Source organism: Parus major, chromosome 5, assembly GCF_001522545.3.
Source record: "Parus major isolate Abel chromosome 5, Parus_major1.1, whole genome shotgun sequence".
NCBI classification, from domain to species: Eukaryota; Metazoa; Chordata; class Aves; order Passeriformes; family Paridae; genus Parus; species Parus major.
In genome coordinates, this window is record NC_031774.1 from 1,995,433 (window position 1) to 2,018,816 (window position 23,384).

The 23,384-nt window shown below is 40.3% G+C and overlaps 1 protein-coding gene across 3 annotated transcripts in view; it reads left to right on the forward strand.

Annotated features, from left to right (window-relative positions):
• The window catches only part of MPPED2 (metallophosphoesterase domain containing 2), a 102,530-nt gene that overhangs the window by 42,538 nt on the left and 36,608 nt on the right, over positions 1 to 23,384 (forward strand). For all 3 annotated transcript variants that reach the window (XM_015632190.3, XM_015632193.3, XM_015632191.2), the window contains exon 4: positions 13,422 to 13,647. In XM_015632190.3, coding sequence (XP_015487676.1) covers positions 13,422 to 13,647 — 226 coding nt within the window. The remainder of the gene's footprint in view (positions 1 to 13,421; positions 13,648 to 23,384) is intronic.

Genomic DNA, 23,384 nt, shown 5'->3' on the forward strand with positions numbered 1-23,384 from the left:
CAGGCCTAATGCCGCTGAAACAGAAACTTTTATTGACATTTTCATCAGATTCTCCCTCCGCTGTACTGCTGCCACAGCCAGGTATTGTAATGAGAATGATTTCAGTGGAGAGCAGCCAAAGGATGAATTCTTTGTACACCATCAGTTTACTTCTTCACTTGCAAATTTAATGGTACATCAAAAATACAAAGTGTAAAAATACTTCTCTCCTACATTTTCACACCGTGCACTCCGTATTAACAATAGCTAATTAAAATAAGTCTTTCTGTTAGTAGAGCATCACGTTCCAGGCTGGAGAGAACAATGGTTTTGGGGTGGAGGAAGTTGCTTTGAGCAGAGAGGGGTTGGGGCTGAGGAAAAAGCACTGCAGATTTTAGTATAATGTGTAGTGTTCAAAGAAATTTTATTTCATCATAAAGATTAGCAGGCTGTGTAATTCAATTTAAAGCTGGTTGGCAGTGTTCTGTCTATTACAAAGCCTTTTTTTTTTTTATTGCTACTATTTTTTTATGTTGTATGTGACTACAAAACCTAATAGACAGCAGGAACGATCTTTGGGTTTTGTACTTCCCACCCGCCTTTCTCTTTTCCATTCTGCATGTTAGGAAATATGTGAGATTACCTTAAACTGGGCTACAAAACAGTCTGTCAGTGAAATACCATCCTGGCTTGTATAATATAATAATAATTTTTTTTTTGTGGCCCAGCAGCCACTGAAAGTGAAAACCTGCTAAAAAAATGTTTGATCAAGTGGGTTGAATCAAGCTTAGAACTCAAATGTTAGCATTTATTCACACTGGTTGTGGATATTACTGCGCCATAGAAAAGCAACATGCAGCAATTTATGGTAATGCAAGACTGGCAGACCTTTATCTTACAGTAATTGCCTGTACTAGGGGGTTAATAAATGTTCCAAGAATTACTGACTTATTTTTTTTCTTAAAGAAAAACAGAGAGCTGATTATTGCTGGCTATAACCAGCCTGCGTAGATTGTTAATTAACCCGCTTCTTGCAGCGGGCTGAGGCTGAGTGTTTGGGCAAATCCTGTGTCTGAACGGTGTCTTGGCACAAAAGGGCTGTGAAAGAAAGACCTGTGGAACTCCATGTCTCCCATCCACCCCTGCCAGGAGACCTTCAAACCTTAATTGTCTGTATTTAGAGAGTAGATTGTTTTTGGAGGGTGGGTATTTATATTTGTGGGGTACCACTGGTGGGGAGGAAAAGGAGAAAAAAACCCCTTTTCCCAGAGCTAAAGGAAGTTTTGTTTTCTCTGTCCTGGGCATGGCAGTGAATGATGGCACCTGCTCTGCAGCACAGGCAGCATCCTCAGCCCTGCTGTGGGTGTGCTGCCTCACCCTGTGACACCAGGCTGGGCTCAGCCTTGGGCTGGCTTGTGGTGGCCCTTCCACAGCTTTGGGAAGGGAGTTTCTCAGGGTTTGTTGTGGCTTTGAGGCTTAGGTGACTTCTGTTCCAGGCTCTTTTCTCATCCCCAGCTGACAGGTGACAGCCACCAAACCCTCTCTGGCTGCTGATGGTGCCTTTAGTGGAGAAGGAGCAGAGCAGCACACCAGGGGACAGCAGTGTATGGACAGAGGCTGTGAAAAGCCAGCACAGGGGAGAGCAAAAAAACATCAAACTGGGGGTGGGAAGGAGAACTACAAAGAGCACAGGGATATAAAGTACTGGACCTGCTCTTTTCTACCTGCTTTTTCCAGAGCTTCATCTCTTCTCTAGTTAATAAAATTAAGAAATGAGGGCTCAGGAACACTCTGCACTTTGAATTTCCTGTAATTTTAGTAAGTGAACCATAAAGACCTCAGAATTACGTGCATCTTTCCTAATGAACCAGATGCTTTCACATTACTGGGTATCAGAGTGCAGTAGCTCCTTTTCTCCTGAATGTTGCCATTACATTTTTTTGGTGTAACCAGCCAACACAAAGGGTTCTTAGTTTAAAACAGGGCTGCAAATGATAAAAAATTACCCACATGTCCTTACTTTTCCCTGAGCTGCTCTTCCCCATATGTTACTCTGAAGGCTCCCTGCTCCCTCAGCAGCACTTGGCATTTGCCTTTGCTACTGAGAGATGAGCAGAAAAGCTGTAAGTCAGACACAAAGTTTGCTGCAGCTTTGTGCAGGAGATGTTTCCTGAGCTTGGAATTTGCTGCTCCTTCTCTCCTCTGTCCCTGCTACAAGTTTCAGTGGTTGCTGGGAGCAAAATAATGCAGCTGTAGCCATACTTGTGGTCCTGATAATAAAGTAAAGGTCCTGAACTGATGTCCCCTCATAACCCCATGTGCAGTAATCCACAGTGCACAGAAATCCACTCCCCATTTGCTGTCTCCTTGCTGTAAATTACAGTCCTGTGCCATTAGCTGGAGCAGGAAAGGCAGGAGGGGATGCCCTGCTCTGCTGAGCACCCAGGCTGCAGGGGGACAGGGGAAGGAAGAGCCTCTGCCCTGGTGTTAGAAGGGGTCTGGCACTGGGCTGAGTTAACAGAGTGTGTAGGGTTAGAGTGGAAGCAATACAGCTATTCATAAACAACTGCTTCCCCGAGACCAGCTGTCAAAACAATGATGCTTGCCTGCGAGGTGAGAGGGCAAAACCTTAGCAGAAAGGAGAATAAATAGGGAATAAATTGTTACCTTTGTCTTAAGTGACTGAAATAGCTGCTCTCTGAATGCTTTGTCCTCATGGCTGGCTCTGATGAACTGTAGTTGTGTTATTCAGCAAAACTTAGTCTGCATATCATGGCTTTTTACAGCAGGTTTCTCATCCCATTTTTTGTTTTAAAGGCTAGAAAAAGTGGGTAAGTCAAGAGAGACCCTACTCTGCAGAAGGCACACTAGGTGAAAAATTTCATGCTCCCACAATTAACCATAGCTTTCAATTACAGAGAAATATTTATTTGTGGAGCAGAATTCTCAGTGTCCTTCTCTGCATTGAAGTATCGATGCTGCATCATACAGATTTTCAAGCTTTTCACATTCATTTCAGTTTTCAGATTTTCCTTGGAAAATGTTGCTGTAACTTCAAATGCACAACGATAAGTACAGTAAATCTCACACACATTCATTTAACGTGATTTAAAACCATTTCACTCCTAGGTTAGTGACTTAACAATTATCCTTATTGAAGAGCAGAGATGGCAGCAGCAGAGGCCCTGTCTCCTTGTAACAGGGGCAGTAAAGATCAAGAGTTTTACCTGAATTCTGTCACAAATAAAAGCATGCAAACTCTCTATTGCACAATGGAGTTTACATTACATATACACTGTTTTTCATTTTTCTATTTTGTCCTGCCTTTGGAAGGACAATTAGGAGGTATTTCAGCACGTAACTTTCTGCAATGAAATTCAGAGATTTGGATTTTTTTATAAAAAACTTCAGCATAAATTTGAACAGTCTGTTGTGAGGTCCTGGGATGCTCTAACATAAATTACAATCAATAAACTCTTGTAATTTAAATTCTGCAAATCCAGTAGAAAAGAGGAGGTGGCAAAAAACAGTAGCAGGGGTGAGACAGAGAACTCAGAAATCAATGGTGCCAGTGTCTGTAGTTAACACTCTAAACCCTTCTCGGCCTTCAAGCTTCCTTCTCTCTCTCTCCTTTTAGTGTTTAGTGTTTGTCCCTGTGCTTAAACTCACAAGGAAGGGATCTGTATCCCCCTGCTCAGGGAATTCTGTATGGCCAGGGAAAAAACCTGCATAAGAGGAATTCAGTTCCTTGTAATAACATGATACAGCTGGAGTGATTTGGTTGTGTCTCTTAGTAGCTAAGAAACCTCTCTGTGAGCTGGGTTATTAAAAGGAATTTCCTTACAGGGCTCAGGAGATTCCTGGTATCCAAGTTCATCTTGAAAGACTATAATGGAATGTTTAGCTTTATTTAGAATAATGAATTTAAACATGGGGTTCAGAAAATAATGCTGGAGGCTCCTGAAGACCTGCCTGGATATTGCAGTTGACTGTAATTTCTGTTTGAATTCTCTGTGCACTTTCTCTTTGTGTTTTTACCTCCATAAACAGCTCAGAAAAGGACCATGGAGGTGGTTCTGGAGCACAGTACTATCCATGCTGTCACTTGGATATAGGACTCTGGAAGTGGAGTTCAGCTCAAGCTTTCGATTTCTGCCCTTCCTACTTAGAAAACGAAGAAACAATTCCCAACAAGCATCAGCATTGCCATGTGAAAATATGTTTAAAGCTACCTTTGAATATCAAACTTGCTTCTTATACTTTAATGTTTACAAATAAAAGCACAGGCCTTGATCACAGGGTAAAATCTCAAAAGCAGCTAATTGCTTTAGCACACTGGAGAATGTTACATTCTCAGAGTTATTAAAAAGCTGTCGTCCTGCTTTTAGGCAGTAGTTCATGCTTTTAAAGCCTTTGGGATATTTAAAAAACATTTTATCTTATTTCTTCTCTTTATTTTCCTTGTGATTATTCTTGCTGGGCCTGCTTTTATCTTTCCTCTTATCATTATGGATATTTAGCCACATAACACTGGTACTGATAGTTGGTTAATTATGAAGTATGTTTTGTAGTTTACCAACAATATACTCAAAGATCATAATTTTAAAGGGAGGATTTCAGTTCCAGGTATAAAATCAAGAAGTTATATAGAATATAAAGTATCATAGAAAGAAAACAGTTTTTAGAAACTTGTTGTTTGTGTATTTTGAGATTTTTTTCTTCATAAGAAATGCTCTGAACATCTTCCTGGGATGCAGAAAAAAGGAGATATTTGAAAGGATTTATTTTAGAAGTACTGACTGCTCTACCAGGCTGCAGGACAGAGGAAGGTGATTTCCTACTGCTTCGTGCATTTGTAAGTCTCAGAGACTTTCTTCTAAAGATGAGAAAACAAATAATGGGAACTAGCTCAAAGATATGGGAAACAGGAAAATGTTTTGGCAATCCTGTGTTTCCCTGGCTGGTGTATTTATTTGTTCATATTAAGATAGGTGGGTAGATACTGGGAGGATCCTGATAGGGGGGTGTGTTGGTCAGTCCTGTGGGCAGAAAAGGAAGTTCTGCTGCTTGTTTAAAGGTCTCTGTCAATAAGGTGGAAGAATTTGGGGCAGAATATAGATCTGGGTCCTGCACTCATAATTCTCATTTCCTTCACTGAGTAGAGAAGAATTGATATCAAACCCTGTTTATCTTTTAAATAAAGATTTCACTTCTGGAAAATCTTGTCCTTAGCTTTCTCTGGCCTTTTGCAGTGTGAAAATCCGTGTGCATTAAAATACCAAGACATTGTCTGTGTAAATTATGATTAGCTTAATTACTTTCTGTATAATTGTTTCTCAAGATGACCTCCTTTTTGGTGGCATTTATTAATTTATTTTAAGGGGGGGGAAAAAAAAAAGACTTAATTGGAATTGTAGATTACAGAGATAAAGGGTATGTTATGGGAAATAGGTCCAGATCTGTTTCTGTCAGGCAGTGGAAGTTGGTTTTTTATATTCTTAAGATTTATGGAGTAAAAATAATTTAGATTGATACAGTATGTGTGTGCACAAGGTAATATCAACAACCAATATATTATTTCAAAATCTGGTGAATTTCTTTATGGAGGATTAGGTTATATAGTGTGGGGGGCTCCAAAAAGAAAATAGAATTGTGTATTGATGCCTTTAGAAATATTATTTGAAGGCAATAAAATGTTCTCTGAAATTCCCTCCTGAGTGGAGAAAATGGAGTTTGTTTGCAGTAATTGCATTTTCTAGCATTTGCTTTCGCGCTTTCCAATATGAGTTAAGCCAATTGGAACCTGTGATTTTGTTTTGCTTATTGGCAAAAGTACCATGTAAATTGATCTGTGATGCATTTATAGAGAATGCTTTGAAAAATTTTGAAAGAGAGATGCCTTTCTCTTATTAGATTTAGATAGTATTAGGGTTCATTTTTATGTTTTAGCCTAATATAATAGTAAACAAAAACGTTTCTTTTGAATTAAGTCTAAATTAAGTCCAAGAAGGACATTTCTACTTAGCCCTACTGGCACTGTGAAGGCAGATCTTAAGTTCCTGCTCTCAGCCTTAGTATTTGAGTTTAAGGTGGCAGCCATTTGAAACCACATGATGTGCTGAAATTGGTCTAAAATTTGTCAGCCCTGCTACATTAAGATCTTGATTGCAAGAGGAAAATCTAAAGTTCTGTTGGACAAAACAGAATGTGTTTCTCTGTGTGTACAGTATACATACACTGCAGACCCTGAACTGCAGGGCGTTGATGCGTCTGTGTTACTCTAAATATTGGGGAATTCTGTTGAGGAAGTCAGCTCTGCCAGACTTTCTCACATGAAAATCTCTTTAAATTTTCAAAGTGGGCACTGTTGCCCTTAAAGGATCCCTGAAAAGGGGCACACAGCACCAGCACAGACCTGCAAGTCCTTTAGGTATTTTGCTATGGGAAAGGGGAGGAACAGGAACTCCTATTAATGCGAGAAGCACTTGTGAAAATGAAAAGGGACAGACAAGGCTATTGTGATTTCCAGGTAGGGTGTCTCAGAATTTGCTGAAATTAAGGAGAAATTTAACAGCTGCCAGCTCCTTTGATTTTAAGTTACGTGATTTTTTTTTTTTTTCTCTTGAAAGCTCAATCTTTTAGGTTGCATAATTAAAAGCCTGAAAAGAAAGCCTTTCCAGGGACTAGCAAGCAATCTGTGCTGCTTGCGTTTCAGATTTCATGATTTTAAAGTCAATTTGGGGAGACTTTTTACACCTAAAGTTGGCAGTGCTGTGAGCTGCAAATCTGGAGGCTTTTCCTTTTTTTTTTAATTTTTGCTTTTGAGGTTAGACTGAACAAAAACTTCAGATTCTGTTTCAAAACAAAGACATGTCATATACTGATTGTTAAAACTTAAGTGCAGATTTTCATGTTTCAAAAACAATACAGGTGTTTCAATAACAGTAGCCCAGTGAAGTTCAAAACAAGCTGGAGAACAAAACCCAGGACAGGTTCTGTCAGAATAATGCTAAGGAAGCCGTGGAACACTGAAGGGAAACAAAAGCTTGTCGCTTATGTAGTGCTGCATTTTTCATTTCAGCAGACAGGAGGAAGATATTAATCACAAACACTTACATTAGAATAATGTTATGGTTGAGACATAAAAACATAAAAGCAAGGAATTGTTACCAGTGCCGGAGCACGGTTAAACCAGACCTGTAGTTGAGAAGGTTCTGCGGTGCGCCCGGCCCTGTTGCAGGCCTCGTGCTGCACATGGGGATCTTTCAGCCTGGTGTTGTGCAAAATTCACTACATTTACTCGTGGAAGAGAGGAAATACTTGGTTTTAGGCAGCACTAATGCTGCAGCATCAGGCACCTGTGTGGTGGAGCCGTGGTCCCTGGAAAGGGCCGCGTGTCCCGGAGCGGCGCCGCTCGGCCGAGTTCCAGGCTCTGAGGCGAGATTCACTCGGTGCTTCCTTGCTTTCATGGGTTTATCGCTCAACCTCGGCATTATTGTAACGTAGTTTTTTGTGTTTAATGTTTCTTAGACTTGGTTTTCCATTGCCAGCATGGAAGAAATCCTAATGCATGAGTTTCAGAGGAGAAGGTAGCAGACTCTGAACCTGCTGTGTGGCTCGATCCGCAAGTGTGAGTATTAACGCTAGAGCTGTCAGGCCTTGTGAAAATTAATGAAGCCTGACGGTTACAGAGGGAAAGGTCAGAGGCAGAGCTTGCACTTACCTAACATTTCTGTTTTGTTGTGTCTAACAGTGTTTTCAACAAAGGGGAGCTTTAATGTACAAGCTTTGGATTTATCACAGGAATTCAAGGGTCTCAGCCTTTGCTTCTCCCTGTGCTGTGGTCTGATGTTTTCTCTGCATAAAGGCAAAACAGTTACATTTTCATTCATCCTCTCCTTGCTGTGTTGCCCATGTGTGTTTTGCCTTTGTTTTTTTCTTCTTCAAAACTGAGGGGAAGGAAAAAAACCCCCAAAAACAGAGGCGTCTGAACTGATGGTGGAATACTTTTCATTGGGAAGATTCCGAGAGATCTTGTACTTCAGTTCTTTGTACTGTTTTAGTAGCATGCTCTGGTTTTGTGCATGTTCTGTTTCTTATTTGCTGCTCATTTTGTTTTGTTTTAATTGTTTCATTGTGTAGATTTCTGCAGACACAGGGGGCTAAACTGCACAGAAGTACACGGGCTATGTTTTCAGCCAGTGTGTTGGTTGATACCAGTTTGAGCTGTTCCATTGAGCACATTTATGAAGGCTGACTTGGTTAAAACAGCCAAAATATTTTCAGAGTTAGTTGGTCAGTCTCATCTTAGAAAAGATGTTTTTCTTAGCCACTTTTGGATCTGGTACCTGAAGTGGGTTGTTGGTGGGATAGGTCCAACTTATCCTATGGAAGCTCGAGTCTGTGTAACTACTTATGCCGTCTAACTTACTGCTGCTGAAGGAGAAACAGCAGCCTTTGAGATATTCTGTCTTTGTTTTTAAAAAGCAGAAAGGAGCCTCTGTGTGTTGTGACTGTGCTATAAATGCTGGGAAGGGAGAGTGACCATGACCATGCTGAGGGCTTTCCATGAGAAATGTAGAAATATGTAGGGAGAGTTGCAGAGCTGCTGACCAGTGGTGGGCTGTGCTGGTTGCTCTCAATAGCTGCAGCTCTGGGGACTGGAAATCTTTAGGAGCAAACCAAAATCTGCTCCTTCCGTGTTGTATCCCTGGAATTGTATGGGGTTGGTTATAGGGGAATGCTCCATGACCAGTTTTGCACTTTTGGGGCATATACAATATACCATAAATTTGAGATGATTCACTTGCAGACACATCTCTTGTACAGTTTTCCCTCTTTTAGAGGGGACTAAGATTTATACTTCAAGGCTTCTCAGCCTATTTCTCAGCATATGGCCAGAGGGTTTATGAGGCTATGAAGCAGGCATGAAAAAAAGCTTCATGTTTCATGGGAGTGTTGTGTGATTAGTTAATGCATGCGTATGCATATTCAGAGCTTCGCATCAGAAGCACTTGCATATCATTTATGTGTAAATACAGGTTTCTACCACTATACAGACAGCTAGTATCACATTATTTCTTACTCCCCTACTTCCCTGTGAGGTTTGCAGGTAACAGTAGTCAAAAAATAATGTGATTTTCTATTTTTATAGGGACTCAGCAGTTAACATTCACTGCCAGGCACACTCCTTTTCATGTCTGGCAGTTCTACAGAACTTGGGTTGTGTGACTAAACTGCACTCATGAAGCATGCTATTAAAATGGGAATGGTTGTTCCCCAGATGAAGGCTTCCTAGGAGCCAATTGCTTAAGATGAACTTAAAGAAAGCCACTGAAACAACTACTTATGTAGGTTAAAAAATCCCCACAACCCCCTGGCTCCCAAGCTTCCCCCCTTGTCCCATGTGGGAGATATATTTAAAGTCAGTCTGTTGTTCAGCTGGCACTTGGAGTGGTTTAAATGGTTGCAGCCAGCAATAGAAGTGCTGCCTTAGCAGCATTCACAGACCCCCCCACTCCTTTCTTGCTACATCAGTTTTCACCTGGATCAGTGCCCTGATCCACTCTGCTCCACCAAACCCTTGCGTTGGCAGGAAGGTGGCACAGGGGTAAAGATGAAACACTGGGGGAAAAAGGTAATTGGAGCTTGAGGGTTGACTTGTTAGACCAAAAGTCACAGAAATTGTCTGAGACTCCCAGATTAATGCATTTACTGTAAACAATTCCATTTTTACAAGTCATTCAGCGATAACCATTGTTGCCTTTATCTGAGCAAAAGCAGTGTTGACCTTTTGGCTTCCAGAACAGAACAACTTGTCTAATTGCAGTATTTTCTTGATCAGTGATTACATTGTGCCCTTGCTTGAGAGCAGATGTTGAAAAACGTGTTAACCAAAATAATAGATATATTTTAAAGATCCACATATGCACACCCTGTGTTTCTGTGTGTATATATACACATAAATATGGGTTTGAAATACTTCAGTATAAGTGACTCTGCTTCACAGACTTAGTGCCCTGGTAGTTCTTGGTAGTTGTAATTTTAGCCTTTTGATCTCACCTGTTAAGCATTTAAGTATTTAAAATAAACTCAGTTATTATGCTGGGAGTTAATAATTGGGGTTTCTGAAGTGCTCGGCCCAGCAAACAGATCACACTTTTTCTAGTGTGGAAAAGGATTCTTCTAATTGTTTTCCAGAATGATGTTACTGATGCATAATGGAAGATTTGATAGCTAGGAAATCAGACTAATAAAGGCCAAATGTAGCTAACAAAAATTTAGTGAAGGAAAATGAGGATAAGCCTTTTAACCTGTGTGTTGCACTGATGCAGACACACATAGATTAATCTGGTCAAGATAAAACCAAATTACCATGGAGTAGGAGATTTTTGAAGATGACTGTTTATGTTTCCATATTAAACATAAGGTCTACAGATTATAGACAAGGGGCAGGTCTGCCAAAAGAAAGCACACCAAAATATTTCAGAAATGGTATCAGAGAGAGTGGATGTTGCACAATGCCACAGGGCCTTTTGAGAAGGAAAAACCAGAACGTGATGAATAAATAGCTGATCTGATTGCAGGTAATTATTACTGTGATTAGTGCTAGATAGTCTTTCCTCAGGGAAGAGAGAAGAATTGAATGAGACCTCCTCTTGCTGCTGCTCTGGCTTCTGATGTGTTTGCCTTTTGAGGGGTGATGCTGCTCATGGCAAGCTCCTGGGCCAGCACCAGAGAACAAGAACCAAAAGGTGGTGACCAGGGGGCCCTGGGTGGGGAGCAAGGCCAGGCCTTGGTGCCCTTCCTGTGGCAGATATTGCAGTAAGCACAAACACAGAGTGCAGGATTTCTGGTCTGGCTGCTGGAGGAGGGGGAGCCTGGCTTGGTGGCTGTCACACCCACGGCCAGCGCTGGTTCCTCCCCAGCTCCCAGGCACTGGGGTGCAGAACCACTGAGCCAGAGCTCAAGGGTGGGTGCTGATGAACTTGGATCCCTTGTGGGGGGCTCTTCTCCAGGGTCTGTCTTGCCTCATTCCTTGAGGAAGTTCCTAAATTCCTATTTATTCATCACATCCTGGTGTTGGTCCTTAGTTTTTGTTGTTCCCTGGCAGCAGTGGAACTGGCAGCAGGCTGTTCCCTGCCAGTGCCTCCTCTCAAGAAATGAACAAGTGGAGCATCTCCTTACTCCTAAAAATACAAACAGCTGTCTTCACACCAATTGCAAAAAATACTGTCTGGGTTTCCCCTAGAGATGTCTATGTCAGGTTCCTATATAACATGTATAATGTTACTTTTATATATTTTAACAGTTGCTGATGTCACCATTAGTTTGCCTTTGCACGTCCTGTGTGTCTTCCAAGTAAACCCTGATTTTTAAAATGTCAAGGTAAAAAAAAACTGAGCAAAAATGCTCCAGGCTTAATTGGGAATAATATCAGCAAAATGTGCTGGTTCTCAAGTCTATCAAAATAAATGGAAGTGTGAGGCTTGGACACATATCAAGTAAGATGAAGAGTTTTCTGTGTTAAAACAGGCAAATGTTGATAACTTAGCAAAAACCTGAATTTAAATTCTCCATCCTACTTCTCTGAGAATATTATCACACCTAGCTTGTTTTGGGGGATTGATGGTTATGACAAGTGTATCAAATTTCATGCTGGTGGTATCTTTTATGTTTCCTGCAAGAAGAAAAAATTGCAATTTTATCTTGTGGCCAGGAGTCACAGAGAGCGGGAATTGTAGGTACACACAGAGTTTTTAAATAAAAATGAATTGCAGAGCAGCATGCAGCAGAGATGGTGAAGGGGAGGAAAGTGGGAAAGGAGTGAGTCAAAAACTGTAGAGAAGCATTTATTGCATCTCCCCAACTTTTATCTAATGTAGCACCACAGACTTATGCATATGTATAAGCTGTAGTTTGTTCAGATGTGAGGTGTCTATGAGAAACATTGTCTGCTTGGTCTTTTCAAGGGATTTGTAGCTTTTTGGTTTTCTATCCAGAATTAACTAACTTTGCAAAGATGATGTTTGCACACATACCTTGTATAATCCCTGTTTCTGTGCTGTAAATATTGAGAAGCAGAAAGTTTTGACTGGTTCCCCTGTAAGTCCTACGTAGGGGAAAAGTTAATCTTGTTATATATACTTACAGCTTTACTGTGAAACTCACTTTAAAAAAGAGCCCAAACCCAAACAGATTCAAAAGTTAAAAGACAAGTTTTAAACTAGCAAAGCTGCTTCTGTTTAGAACTGTACTCACAAGAAATGTGTGACTTCTGATTCTGTCTTCCCTGGGACAGATGTTGCGAGTTCCAGAACTAGAAGATGAACCCACAGATTTCTACATACGTTTTGCTGCCTCTATGAAAAAAACAAACTGCACAAAAATCCCCATAACAAACTCAACCATTTCTAAATAATTATTAGTAATAAACACCAAAATGAAGGATAAGGTATGAGACTAAGAAATCAGGCTTATTGTGAAGGCAGTAGCAGTTAGCTTTGATGCAATCTTACGTGTGATTTTTGGCAAGTCACAGTGGGACAGATTTTGTAAAAGGGCCGAACTTCTGTGAAGACACCACAGTGTGGGACTGTATTTTTAAGGGAGCTCAGCACCCAGTATGTTTATTTGGAAGATCTGGCACTGATTGCTGGTACCAAGTGCTTGAAAATCTGTTCTGAACTCCAAAAATCTGGCTCCCTGAGCATGATCCATGCCTCCTTCCCAACAATGGTATTAGTTCCCCTGAACTGAAGGGAGAAAACATGTAATTCTTTACTTCTGACTCTGATGGTAAATGAATTAACCAGATTTTCCTTTTCCCTAGTTTGTCTTATCTGGCTGAATTTCATGATTGCTTCTACTTGTGTGCTTTTTGCAGGAAACAAGATACTGCCATAAACATAATAACAAAAATAATAATAATATAGAAGTGCATTACATACGAATTGAAGCTTTGGGGAATAGACTAGGTCTTGAATAAATGCCACTGGAATACAAATTAATCCAAATAATGCCATAATTTAGAAACCAGCAGTCTGCTTTGGTGCTCTCAGGGTGTAGCTGGCAGGCATCCTGCAGGCTCTGGTCTGCTGGGAGCCTCAGGTTCCTCACTGCAGCTCACTCCTGGCTCTGGATCAAGACCTGACTCTCTCATCCAGGTGAAAAAACCAGCAGTGGATGGTTTCACGCTGCCTTTGGGAGCTGGTTTGTTTCCTGCCAGCTGGTTATTTGAGCTCTTGGCTGTGGCATCACTCTGGGTGCCGTTCCTGTGTGTTCTGACACTGTTCCACCGAGGAGGAGCAGCATCAGCGTCTCGTGCCCAGCGTGGGGATGCACACAGGACAAGGGTGTTCCACTCTGTCACTGCTTATTGTGCTGGCATCACTGGTGTGGGAGGAAATGTGCTAATTGAGTCCTCTTTTTTGTTATTTCAGGAAACCTACCATATGAATATAAAATAGTGATTGCTGGGAATCATGAACTGACATTTGATAAGGAATTCATGGCAGACCTTGTTAAACAAGATTACTACCGCTTTCCCTCTGTGTCCAAATTGAAACCAGAGGACTTTGACAATGTTCAGTCACTCCTGACAAATAGTATTTACTTACAAGATTCAGAGGTAACAGTTAAAGGATTCCGAATATATGGTGCCCCGTGGTAAGTCTCAATTTTAAACTTTCTTTGCTGTTTATTTCTTGAACCAAAGCAGGACTCGTTCCTGTTGAATGTGCATGAAGCTGCTTTGTTGCATTGCCCTGCAGAACAGTATCAAACTTAGCTGTAACCATTCTGAAAAGTTGTGTTTCCTTCTTTTTTATTTTTTTTTTATCTTTTCTTTTTGGGTAGATAATCTCTATTTAGCCATGTGTGTGAAATAAGACAAAAGGAACTGTAACTGTTTCTGTTCTGCCTGGTGAATGCACTTAAACTGTGGAGTCAATACCGACTCTGTGCTTGTGGATTAACTCTGGTGGCATTTTGGGATGTATTAGGGAAACTCCATTCCATTTTATACTGTTGAGCTATTTATATCTGCTGTGCTAATAGATTAGTGTGGTGGCATTTAACACCCACACAGCATAAGGGCACAAGGCAGCAGGTGCTTTAAGCCTTATTTTTGATCAGTTCTAGGCATTGTTTTCTTTTGCTTGTAAAGTTGTGATAACAAAATTTCAAACCAGTTTTGGTCTCATTCCACCCAAGTGTCAAGCACGTCATGCAGGAAAGATTGCTGCCCAGTTTTGTGCTAAGGAGATTCTTCCTTATTTCTTCTACATGTCATTTAATTGTGATTCCTGACATCATTCTGTGGAGCCTTGGGTAGCACTTGTTCTAAATTCTCATGCTAAGAACAGCCACAGTCCTTTCAAACTGTACCAGAGATCTGAACTTGAGTGATGGTGATAATCATTCTGTTGCCTGGCATTCCCAATTGTCAGAAGTACGGAGATGCTAATTTATGTGCACCTCTAAGAAGGGCTTATTATAAGTTTATAACTTATTTTTGATGTCAGGCTTGCTTTAAGGGTGAAAGTAGGAGAACAAGGGAGGATGGATGACAGGGGTTGAATCAGAAAATGGGACAAACCTATATATGCATTAGAAATTTTCCTCTTCATCTCATCTTTGTTGTCTTGGCCTGCAGACCTTGGTGATAGTCCTGACAATGCTTTTTCCTGGTTATATTGTATGCATTAGTGCTGGCTAGAAAACTCTGATCTAGCTCTGTATCTCACATTCTTGACTTGAGCTACTAATCTTTTAATTTAAGTCATAGCCTTTAGCTACTAGTTTAAATCAGCCTGACATTGCATAGCTAAAAAATAAGTAATGCTCTAAATCCTGCAATATCAGCAAATTGGGAAGGATGATCTTAATTCAGGTTAGGAATCATCTCCTCAAGACATCCCAAAGCAATTTTTTTGTAATAGCAGCTCAGGGGGCAGGGCACATAATGCCTTGGATAGTTTTGGGTGGGTTTGCCTGTAGGGTGAGGAGCTGAGGAAGGTTTGCTGCTAAGGTTGAGATTGTGTTCAGCTGCTTTTGTAGGTATGCACCAGACTTGGAGGGCCTCTGAGGCACCCAGTGATTAGGAAGTGTAGGCCTATTTCCAAATTTCTTTGGATAAGATTTACCTGAGCTCAGCTTCCTCCAGCACTACTGGAGAGACCTGGAGAACACAGAATCCAAGTCTGGAGGACAGTGAGTTTGGTATTCTGAAAGGGAGAACTCTGAGTGTGATTTATGTCCCACCCTTGCACTTTATTCTTTTAGGGGCTGAGACTCTTCTTTTTCCCTTCCCAAATTTGTAATGGAAACCTGTCATCCTTTTGTCTCCAGCTGCATTTAGAAGTTCTTTCAATTTACAGGTGTACACATGGATTTAGAATGTTTGCTCTGGAATATTAAGGGACATCACAGCAAGGCCCTGAGTTGTCTTAGCTGTAAAAAGTGAATGGCATATGTATCCTGACCTAGTCATGGAAGGCAAACCTGAATTAATCTTTCATATAATCCATTGATAACTGGATTTTTCCGATTAGTGGTGCATGATAAATGAAGCTAGATTGTTAGAAACTGACACGGAGCTCGAGCCAAGTGCAGACTTCTCTCTCTTGACTGATACTTAATTTGTGTTCAGCTGCGAAAAATTGTTGTCAAATCACGTTTTGAGCAGCTGTTGGTATGGAGTTGAGGCTACCATTTTCAATACAGCTTTTTAGATCAATCAGCCAGTCTGTGTTGAGAGCAGAAATGTGGCATTGTCTGTGCATTTTCTCTTACCCCTGCCCTCCCTTTTTTTCTTTTTTTTTTTTTTTAAATAATGACAGTTTCTAGAAAAGTGAAAATGTACTAATTTTTTTTGTTTTAGCCAGTCTGTCAGAGGAAGGAAAAGTCCCATCAGATATTAGAAAAATCTGCTTTATTTTTTTTATGTGCCTGGAAACTGAGGCAAAATGATCAGACAAGCATTTTACCACTACTTAAATTTTTATACTCTCTCCCCTTGAATCACATCTTGCTCTATTTCCATAAATCTTCAAATTACCCCAAAGGAAGGGAATTCGTGGGGTTTTGTATGTATTTATGGCCTCCTTATCCCAATTAGTTCTGTCACAGAAATGGAACACTGGTCATTAGCCCAGGAGATGTGCCAACCCTAACATGAGATAAGTTGGCATGTTCAATTTATGTGCAGTTTTGTAAGTATTTCCAGAGGGGGGATAAAAAAAAATTCTCATTTGCTGATAAAGCTACTGGTTTTAATTTTAAAAAGAGGGATCAAACCAAGAATAACAGATGTGATTCTGGAGGTTTCAGCCTGTCAGGGGTTTCTAAGAAGTAATTGCCAGAGTACTGGGAAGGCTGGCTATAAGTCATCTATCTAGAAAATGCAAATTGCCAACTCAGTGTAAATACAGAAAAGAAATATCAGTTCATATTCATTACATGTTATTACTCATGGTACATCTAAAAGCTTTCTAAAGACCTAAGAGAATTCAAGTCGTGCCTCCTAACTTACAATTTAGCAGAATTTGTGAGTAAAAAATAACTTGCAATACATGGGAGCATTCATGTGTATTTGCAGTTGGAATGTGCGGTGGTGCATAACAACAGCCTCTAAGGAGCAGAAAATTTGAATTTAGCCTGATGGTTCTGAGAGTATTAAATGGCATTAGCTGGAGGGAAGTTGAAAAGAAGAGTCTCAGCCCCTAAAAGAGAAAAGTGCAAGGGTGGGACATAAATCACATTCAGAGCTTTGCTCATTTTCTGAGGTGAAGAATGTAAGTGACATTTTCACACCTTAAATAGGAGATTCTTTGATGTACCTTGAAGGAACAAAATGGCTGAAGATTTTCCATTTGGTCTATAGATAACAATCCACAAAAACATTCCCCTCCTTTCTCTTCCTTCTGACTTTGCCCTATGAACCTGGCTTGTTTGGTGGGAAAATAATTGATAGTTTATGCAGTAAAAAAAATTCTGTAAGATTCCAGCGAAAACGTTTTCTCCTTGGGAAATTTGAGATGGAGGTCTCTTATTAAACAGGACAGAAAATAAAACCAGTGATGGATTTATGAATTTTTAAATCTTAAAGCTCCTTCTGTGAGGTAAACATAAGCATAACTCATACTGATGTATCTGTGAAAGGGTAAGGAGAGACAGTCTGTTTTTACTGCAGCTTTGGGTGCTGAATATGCATAAGTGAATTAGCGTAAGTTCTACTTAAATTCAAACGTTATTTTAAAATACGTGTTGTTTTTTTAAATTATATTTGAAATTGTTCATCCGTGCTAAGGGCTGAATTTACCATAGTATGCTGTAGACATTTGGATACAAATATTCTCACAGTGTATGTTTTCTAATGAAGCTTTAAAAGCATTCAATCCACCAGAGAACTGCAGTTAACTGGAGCCAGAATTTGTTGAAACCACATTTTGACAGAAACAATTGTTCAGGGAGAATATTTTTTTTGCTGTTTTATTTTGTTCTGCTGATCACCTCTATAGGTAACTTTTGTGGGTTTTTTTGCTTATTTGAAAATGAAAAGTAGTTGAAAAGAAAAAGTGTTGTGATGTACTTTATTTTGTGTGCATTGAAATTCGTGATTCTTAATTTTATGAATAATGAGGCAACAGGCTTATTTATGGATTTTAAATTCTGTTCTGCATACAAATTTCACCAAAAAATGTCAAAAGCTGTAAAATAATCTAACAAAGCAATCCTTTATGTCATTTTTAGCTATGAAAGTGAGCAAATTCTACTCATACCTAACAGAATGAGAAGTAAAGCTGGAGATCTGGGACTTTCAGCCTATATATATGTTTAGATAACTGGACATACATGTATCTTTTTGAAGGATGAAATATGTAGTGTAAAAGCTAATTCAGTATAAATGAATGCATGTTAATGGTTAACAGAATCAGCTTTATGGGGATAACTGAAAAGCACCACAAATGTAAAAGATGACAATCAATTATTTAAATAACGGCTGAAATCTGTGATTTGCATCATTGTGATGAAAATTAATTCATCCTGAATGGAGCTGGGAATAAAGCTCTTCCCCTCCTGACAGGAACAGCAGCATTGTTCAGCAATATCCTGCACGTTTGTCAAGTTGTAGCTTGTTCGGGTCTCAAGAGCAGAAGCACAAAGCTGGCCTCCCAGTTGCTTTTAATGAATACTAGTGGGTTTTTCCTATGTCCAAGAATTTGATCTGTAGGGTGATCCAGAGGTCAAGAACAAACGGTTCACTATCACTCACGTCTGCGGAGCCAAGGCTTTCATTTGCTTTTTTTAGTAACTCTAGAGGAAGTGCCTTAACTCTTTTTCAGAAGCAAAGTTTTAATTGGCATAGATAATGCAACCTTAAGAAAGCAGAGACAGGTTCAGACATCGCCTTTAAAAATAATGTTTTGTGCAATCTTTTTCTTTTTAGCCCAGTGTAAAATTTGGGGTTTCATCAAATGACTTTACATCAGTTTAAAATTATTTCTCTAACTGGGTTTCTTTCTCTGCTTGATTTGCTGTGGTATTTTAGTACAAGCAGCTCTAAGTTAGTACTTCTGCCTTGTTCTGATCAGTGTTTTCAGACTCTCTGTTTATCCTGTCAGAAAAGTGTCAGAGGGTTTTTTTTCTTTCCAATTATAAGTTTTGTAATGCATCATGGATTTTGCTGACAGTCTTCAAGTTCTTGAAATAGCAAGCAAATTAACAGCAGATATTGAGCGTGAGGACTGGAAAACCAATTGGCAACTCACATGATGGGATTCAGATACACTGATGGGTTGGAATGGATCTCATTTCTTTTATTTTCATGGTCTTAGTTGGCAATTAGCTTGTGTCTAAACAAAGGAGGGGTAGAAATTGGACTATTCAGCAATAAAGTTCATTGCTATTTAGTGGTGAGGAAACCAGGGGAGACTGGACAAGCCTGTGTGTGTTGCACCAGTTTTTCAGGAATTCTGGTGTTTATGCAGTTGAAGTCAGCAACTGAGAAAATTATTGGCAAAGACTGAAGTCTCCTGTCTGTATGTTAAACAAACACACCAGCACTGCAGCGTGGTTGTGTTTAAAGGTGCAGGCTTCTGTTTCATTTTTCTTGGCATTTGTCCGCCAGGTCTCTTGGTTTAGAACTGAAGAATGAATTCCCCTGGTCTAGAATTGCAGCGGTTTGTTTACATTTTTTGCCTTCTTGGGAATGTAGCTGATTTTTCTTTGGTCTCCTTGATATCAGATTCACTTCCAAGTAAAAAAAAAATTGTCCTGTTTACTTTTAAAAGCTTTCTTTCTTTTTTTTTTTTTTTTATGTAAAGAGTGGGATGTTTGTAATTTTAAATACACTCGCTCATAAGTAATTTTTAATACTGTGGTGCAAACCTGCCCTATTTAATTCTTTGGACAGCTCTGCATCCTGGCACTGGGGCAGATGATGAAGTCTTGATCTCTTCTTCAGGCTTGACTTCAGCAGGAGTAAGAATTTTAGAGTATTCATTACTAGTGCCTATTTGTGAGTAGAATTCTAGCCAGTTAAACAAGACATAAAATGATTGCTCTCCTAGCTCTTTTGAATCTTTCCTGGTGTGGAAAGAGGAATTTGAGTTCTGCCACAGCAATACAAACAAATTATTCAAGAAATCTGCTCTGAGTCTCTAATTCTTGCTCCATTTTCCTGTAGTTCAGTTTTCTGCCATGCAAATAAGCAGAGAGCCAGAATGAGAGTGAGCTGTGGTGTTGGGGCACAGATTATTTATGGTGGCCTCCTCATTTGTAGGTTGAAGTATGGTTTGCTCAGCAAGAAGAACATTTTAATAGACAAGCTGTGCTTATACTTGTAGTTTTGCTTTGGTTGGTGTGTTTTTATTTGCCAGGAACAAGCAGTTTGCTTTCCTTTAGCTGAACACTGAAATAACACAGTGGTCACAGTGATGTTCCTTTGCAAGGAGCAGGGTGAAGGCATCCACAGCCAGTGAGGAGTTCCCAGGAGTAGGAAACAGAATACTGCAGAACTGCTGACATTTTAAACTTTGTAGCATCAGACTTGGGAGGCAGTTTGAACCCCTTAAAGAGTGGGAGCTGAGAAAGAGGAGTTAAGAAAAGAGTTAACCCAAATCTGGGGATAGGCTGTTCTGCACAGGGCTGGACTCCTTTGCAGTGTGTGGATGCTTGCTCAAATTCTCCTGTGCAGCTTCTTCACTTCAGGACTCCTGCTTTTCCATTTCCTTTCACCTGCACATGTACCATGGCTCTTTGTGGTGGTCTGGTGCAGAAGGGAAGAAAGACAAAGCTGAAAATTCCATGCTGTTAAGGTTAACTGAAAAATTACCTCGCTCTAGGACAGCCACCTTCACGGTAGGAGAGGGGAGAAGGAAGAGAGGGGCTTCAGCTTTGATGAGCTGACATCAGAATGGATTTTGCATTGCATGGTGCTCTTCAAGCCTCATTACTTCCATTGCTTCATTTCTCCTGTGCCCTAAGCAAGAAGAATTAGGGAGCAGGTGGATGCTTTGAGTGACAGGCAGAGAAGCCTGTTGGAGGATGTGTGGGTGAGCACAGTCAGGGCTTGGAGCACAGGGCAGAGGAGCCAGCACTCCAGTGAGGAGCTGGGTGGGACACCAAGACTTTGCTGTAGGGTGGGGAGATCAGGCATGGGCTGTACCTGTGGAAGGGTGAGTTTGTGCTGGCTCTGGCTGAGCTGGAGCTCGGTTCCTCCCAGCACCAGTGCTGTGCTCTGCAGTGGCAGCTGGAAAAGTGTTGAGAACACCCCTGTGTTTTGGCTACAGCATCAGCACTGCTTTTTTCCAACATCTCTCCCCTCCATCAGCAGGCTGGGCAAGATTTTAGAAGGGGACACAGCTGGGAGACCAAAGGAGAGTGCCATACCCTATTACCTATCTATATAAAAGCTAAGGAAAGTGGGGGGATGACGTTTGATATTTACATATTTTGCCTTCTGGAGCAACCACTCCATGTGATGAAGCCCAGCTTCCTGGGAAGTGAAATGAATGAAATTAGGATGGAGGAGGTGACAGGGAAGAAGGTGGTTCAGTATGTGAAACAGATGCAATCTACAGGTGGTTTGTTTCACAGTTCATCTATTCAGGACAAACAGGAAAAAATGTGGAAGAATTTACATGGCAGGTAGAGTTGACAATAAAGCTGACATGATGTAATGGTGATAAAGTGCAATAGAAATGGAGAAGCAATTATTTTTTATTTTATTTAAATCCAAATGTTAGGTCAAAAAGTAAGTGACTAAATTTTGTTAGCTCCCAGTGAAGGCTAAGATTTCTTGTGACTGTCTACCAGATTATTTGGGTCATATCTATCTAATACTTATTGATCAGAATGCTAACTTTACCCTGACATGTGTATATAATACTTAATGTAATTCACAGAAGCCATGAAATAAAGCAAAAATTGCACATGCACTTTAAATAAGAGACCACTGATTGTGAATCAGAGCATAGACATAAAGGTCAAGAGTGACAACTACATTCATCAGATTTTCATGAGAATCTGTTCAGCAGAACAGATCTGGCACCTTATTTCAGGAGTGGTCAACACTCATGGATTCAGTTGAAAATCTGACCTGTGGGTATTTATAACCACCTCTAAACTGTTTAGGTGCTGGTCTATATTATGGTTTGTGTACATGTAAAATATGAGGATTGCTGACATTTCTAACATTACTAGCTGAAAAACTAGGCTGAATATCAAAATCTCAGTGTGGCTGAGAGCCACATTTGTGATGCACACACTGAGAAGGCTCAAGCAGTGGTTTGCAAGCAGGAAGATGCCAGCAGCTTATCCTTGTTCCTTCACAGATGTGCCTGAGCTGCACAGACCCACAGTGAGTTCAGGAATCTCAAAGCCACAGCATCTCTGCTGTCTCCTCAGTTAATATTGCACCGCCAAGGACATCATTTTCCAGTACCTGGGAGAAAGCCCTGGGAGCTCCTCTTCAGCATTTCAGATAAACACTAAACAGAATATTTCTTAACACATGTGCTTGGCTGTTTGCCTTCCACACTGACCCTGTGCCCATGGCCACTTTGACAGAGGGAATAATGCTCCCCAGGAGCGATCTCCTAATGATTTGAAATCATCTGACAACTCTGCCATCATATTTATTTTGCAAGTAATGCAGCTACTTGAGTTTTGTGTCTGCAGATCTGCCAGCCTGCCTGTCCCTCTGCTTCTGGGGAACTCTCACAAGTTTTGCTGCTTCAGCAGCTTTTGTAGCATGGGTAGAACTGGCAGGAAGGTTGTGGGGTCTGGTTCTTCAGAAAGCTGGTTTATTTTTGCACATATGTGGGTCAGTATTTCTCACTTGCAAAAGCTGATATTTGCAGCTGCTAGCTGCATTAATCTCTTGAGTCAGATTTATTGGTTTGTACCTTGAGAATATACTTAGGGTTGTGTAATTTTATATAATTTTATATAAGTAATATATAAAGTAAGCTTTATGTAAGAAGGAAGGCTGTCTTTCAGTCTCCTTTTCCTGGCACAGATTTTAATGCATCTTGTTTTCAAAACTGGGAATGTAATACATTTCAAGAAAGGTGTTCTCTTTAACACTTCTCTTGGTGTTCCATCTGGGCTGCTTGGGACACTTCCATGGCCTGCACTGCCAGAAAAAGGAGAAAGACAACCTGAGTTGCTAGTCTGAAAGCTGGAGTCCTGAAGTGTTCCCATTTTTAAAATGGAATTCCCTAAAACACAGTAATCTCAAGCTATGGCTACCTGAATTTGGTTTTTCAGTTTTTAGTAAGTTTGGCTCCTTCTTCTGCTTATGAATATAACATAAGTTTCTCGTTTCTTTAAAAACTTGCAAAGTGCCATTTTAAGGAAGATTGTCTTCCACTGCCTATTAAAAAGATCCTTGTGGATTTATTTATTTTTTTTTTAATAAAAATTTATAGGGTTCAGGAGCTTATAATGCTGCATGTATAGAGGTGGAACATTTGGGAAAGCTTAGAAAATGACAGAGTGAACCAAGTACAGGTCACTCTGCACAGCTCCAGATGGGCTATGTGGCATCTCTGCTGGGCTGTAACATCTGGTCCCATATTGCAGAGTTCATGTAACAGTCAATTCCTTCCCTGGCAGTATTGTATTTCTGATCCACGTATGTATAGCTGAAAATATAGTTTCTACAACCTTTAGAATCACCTAATATCAACCTAGAAATTCAAGTGACCCTGGAGGAGTGAGATGAAGGTGTGATTTGTTTCAGAGAAGTATTCTGTTGTTTTGTGGATTTTGGAGATAGAATATTCAGAGATGCATGGACTGATGGTTCATCTGGAAATGAGCTGTTCCAGCACACAACAGTGAGTCCTCGCTGTAAGGATGTGCCTTTAGCTGATAATTACTAGCAATCAATCTGC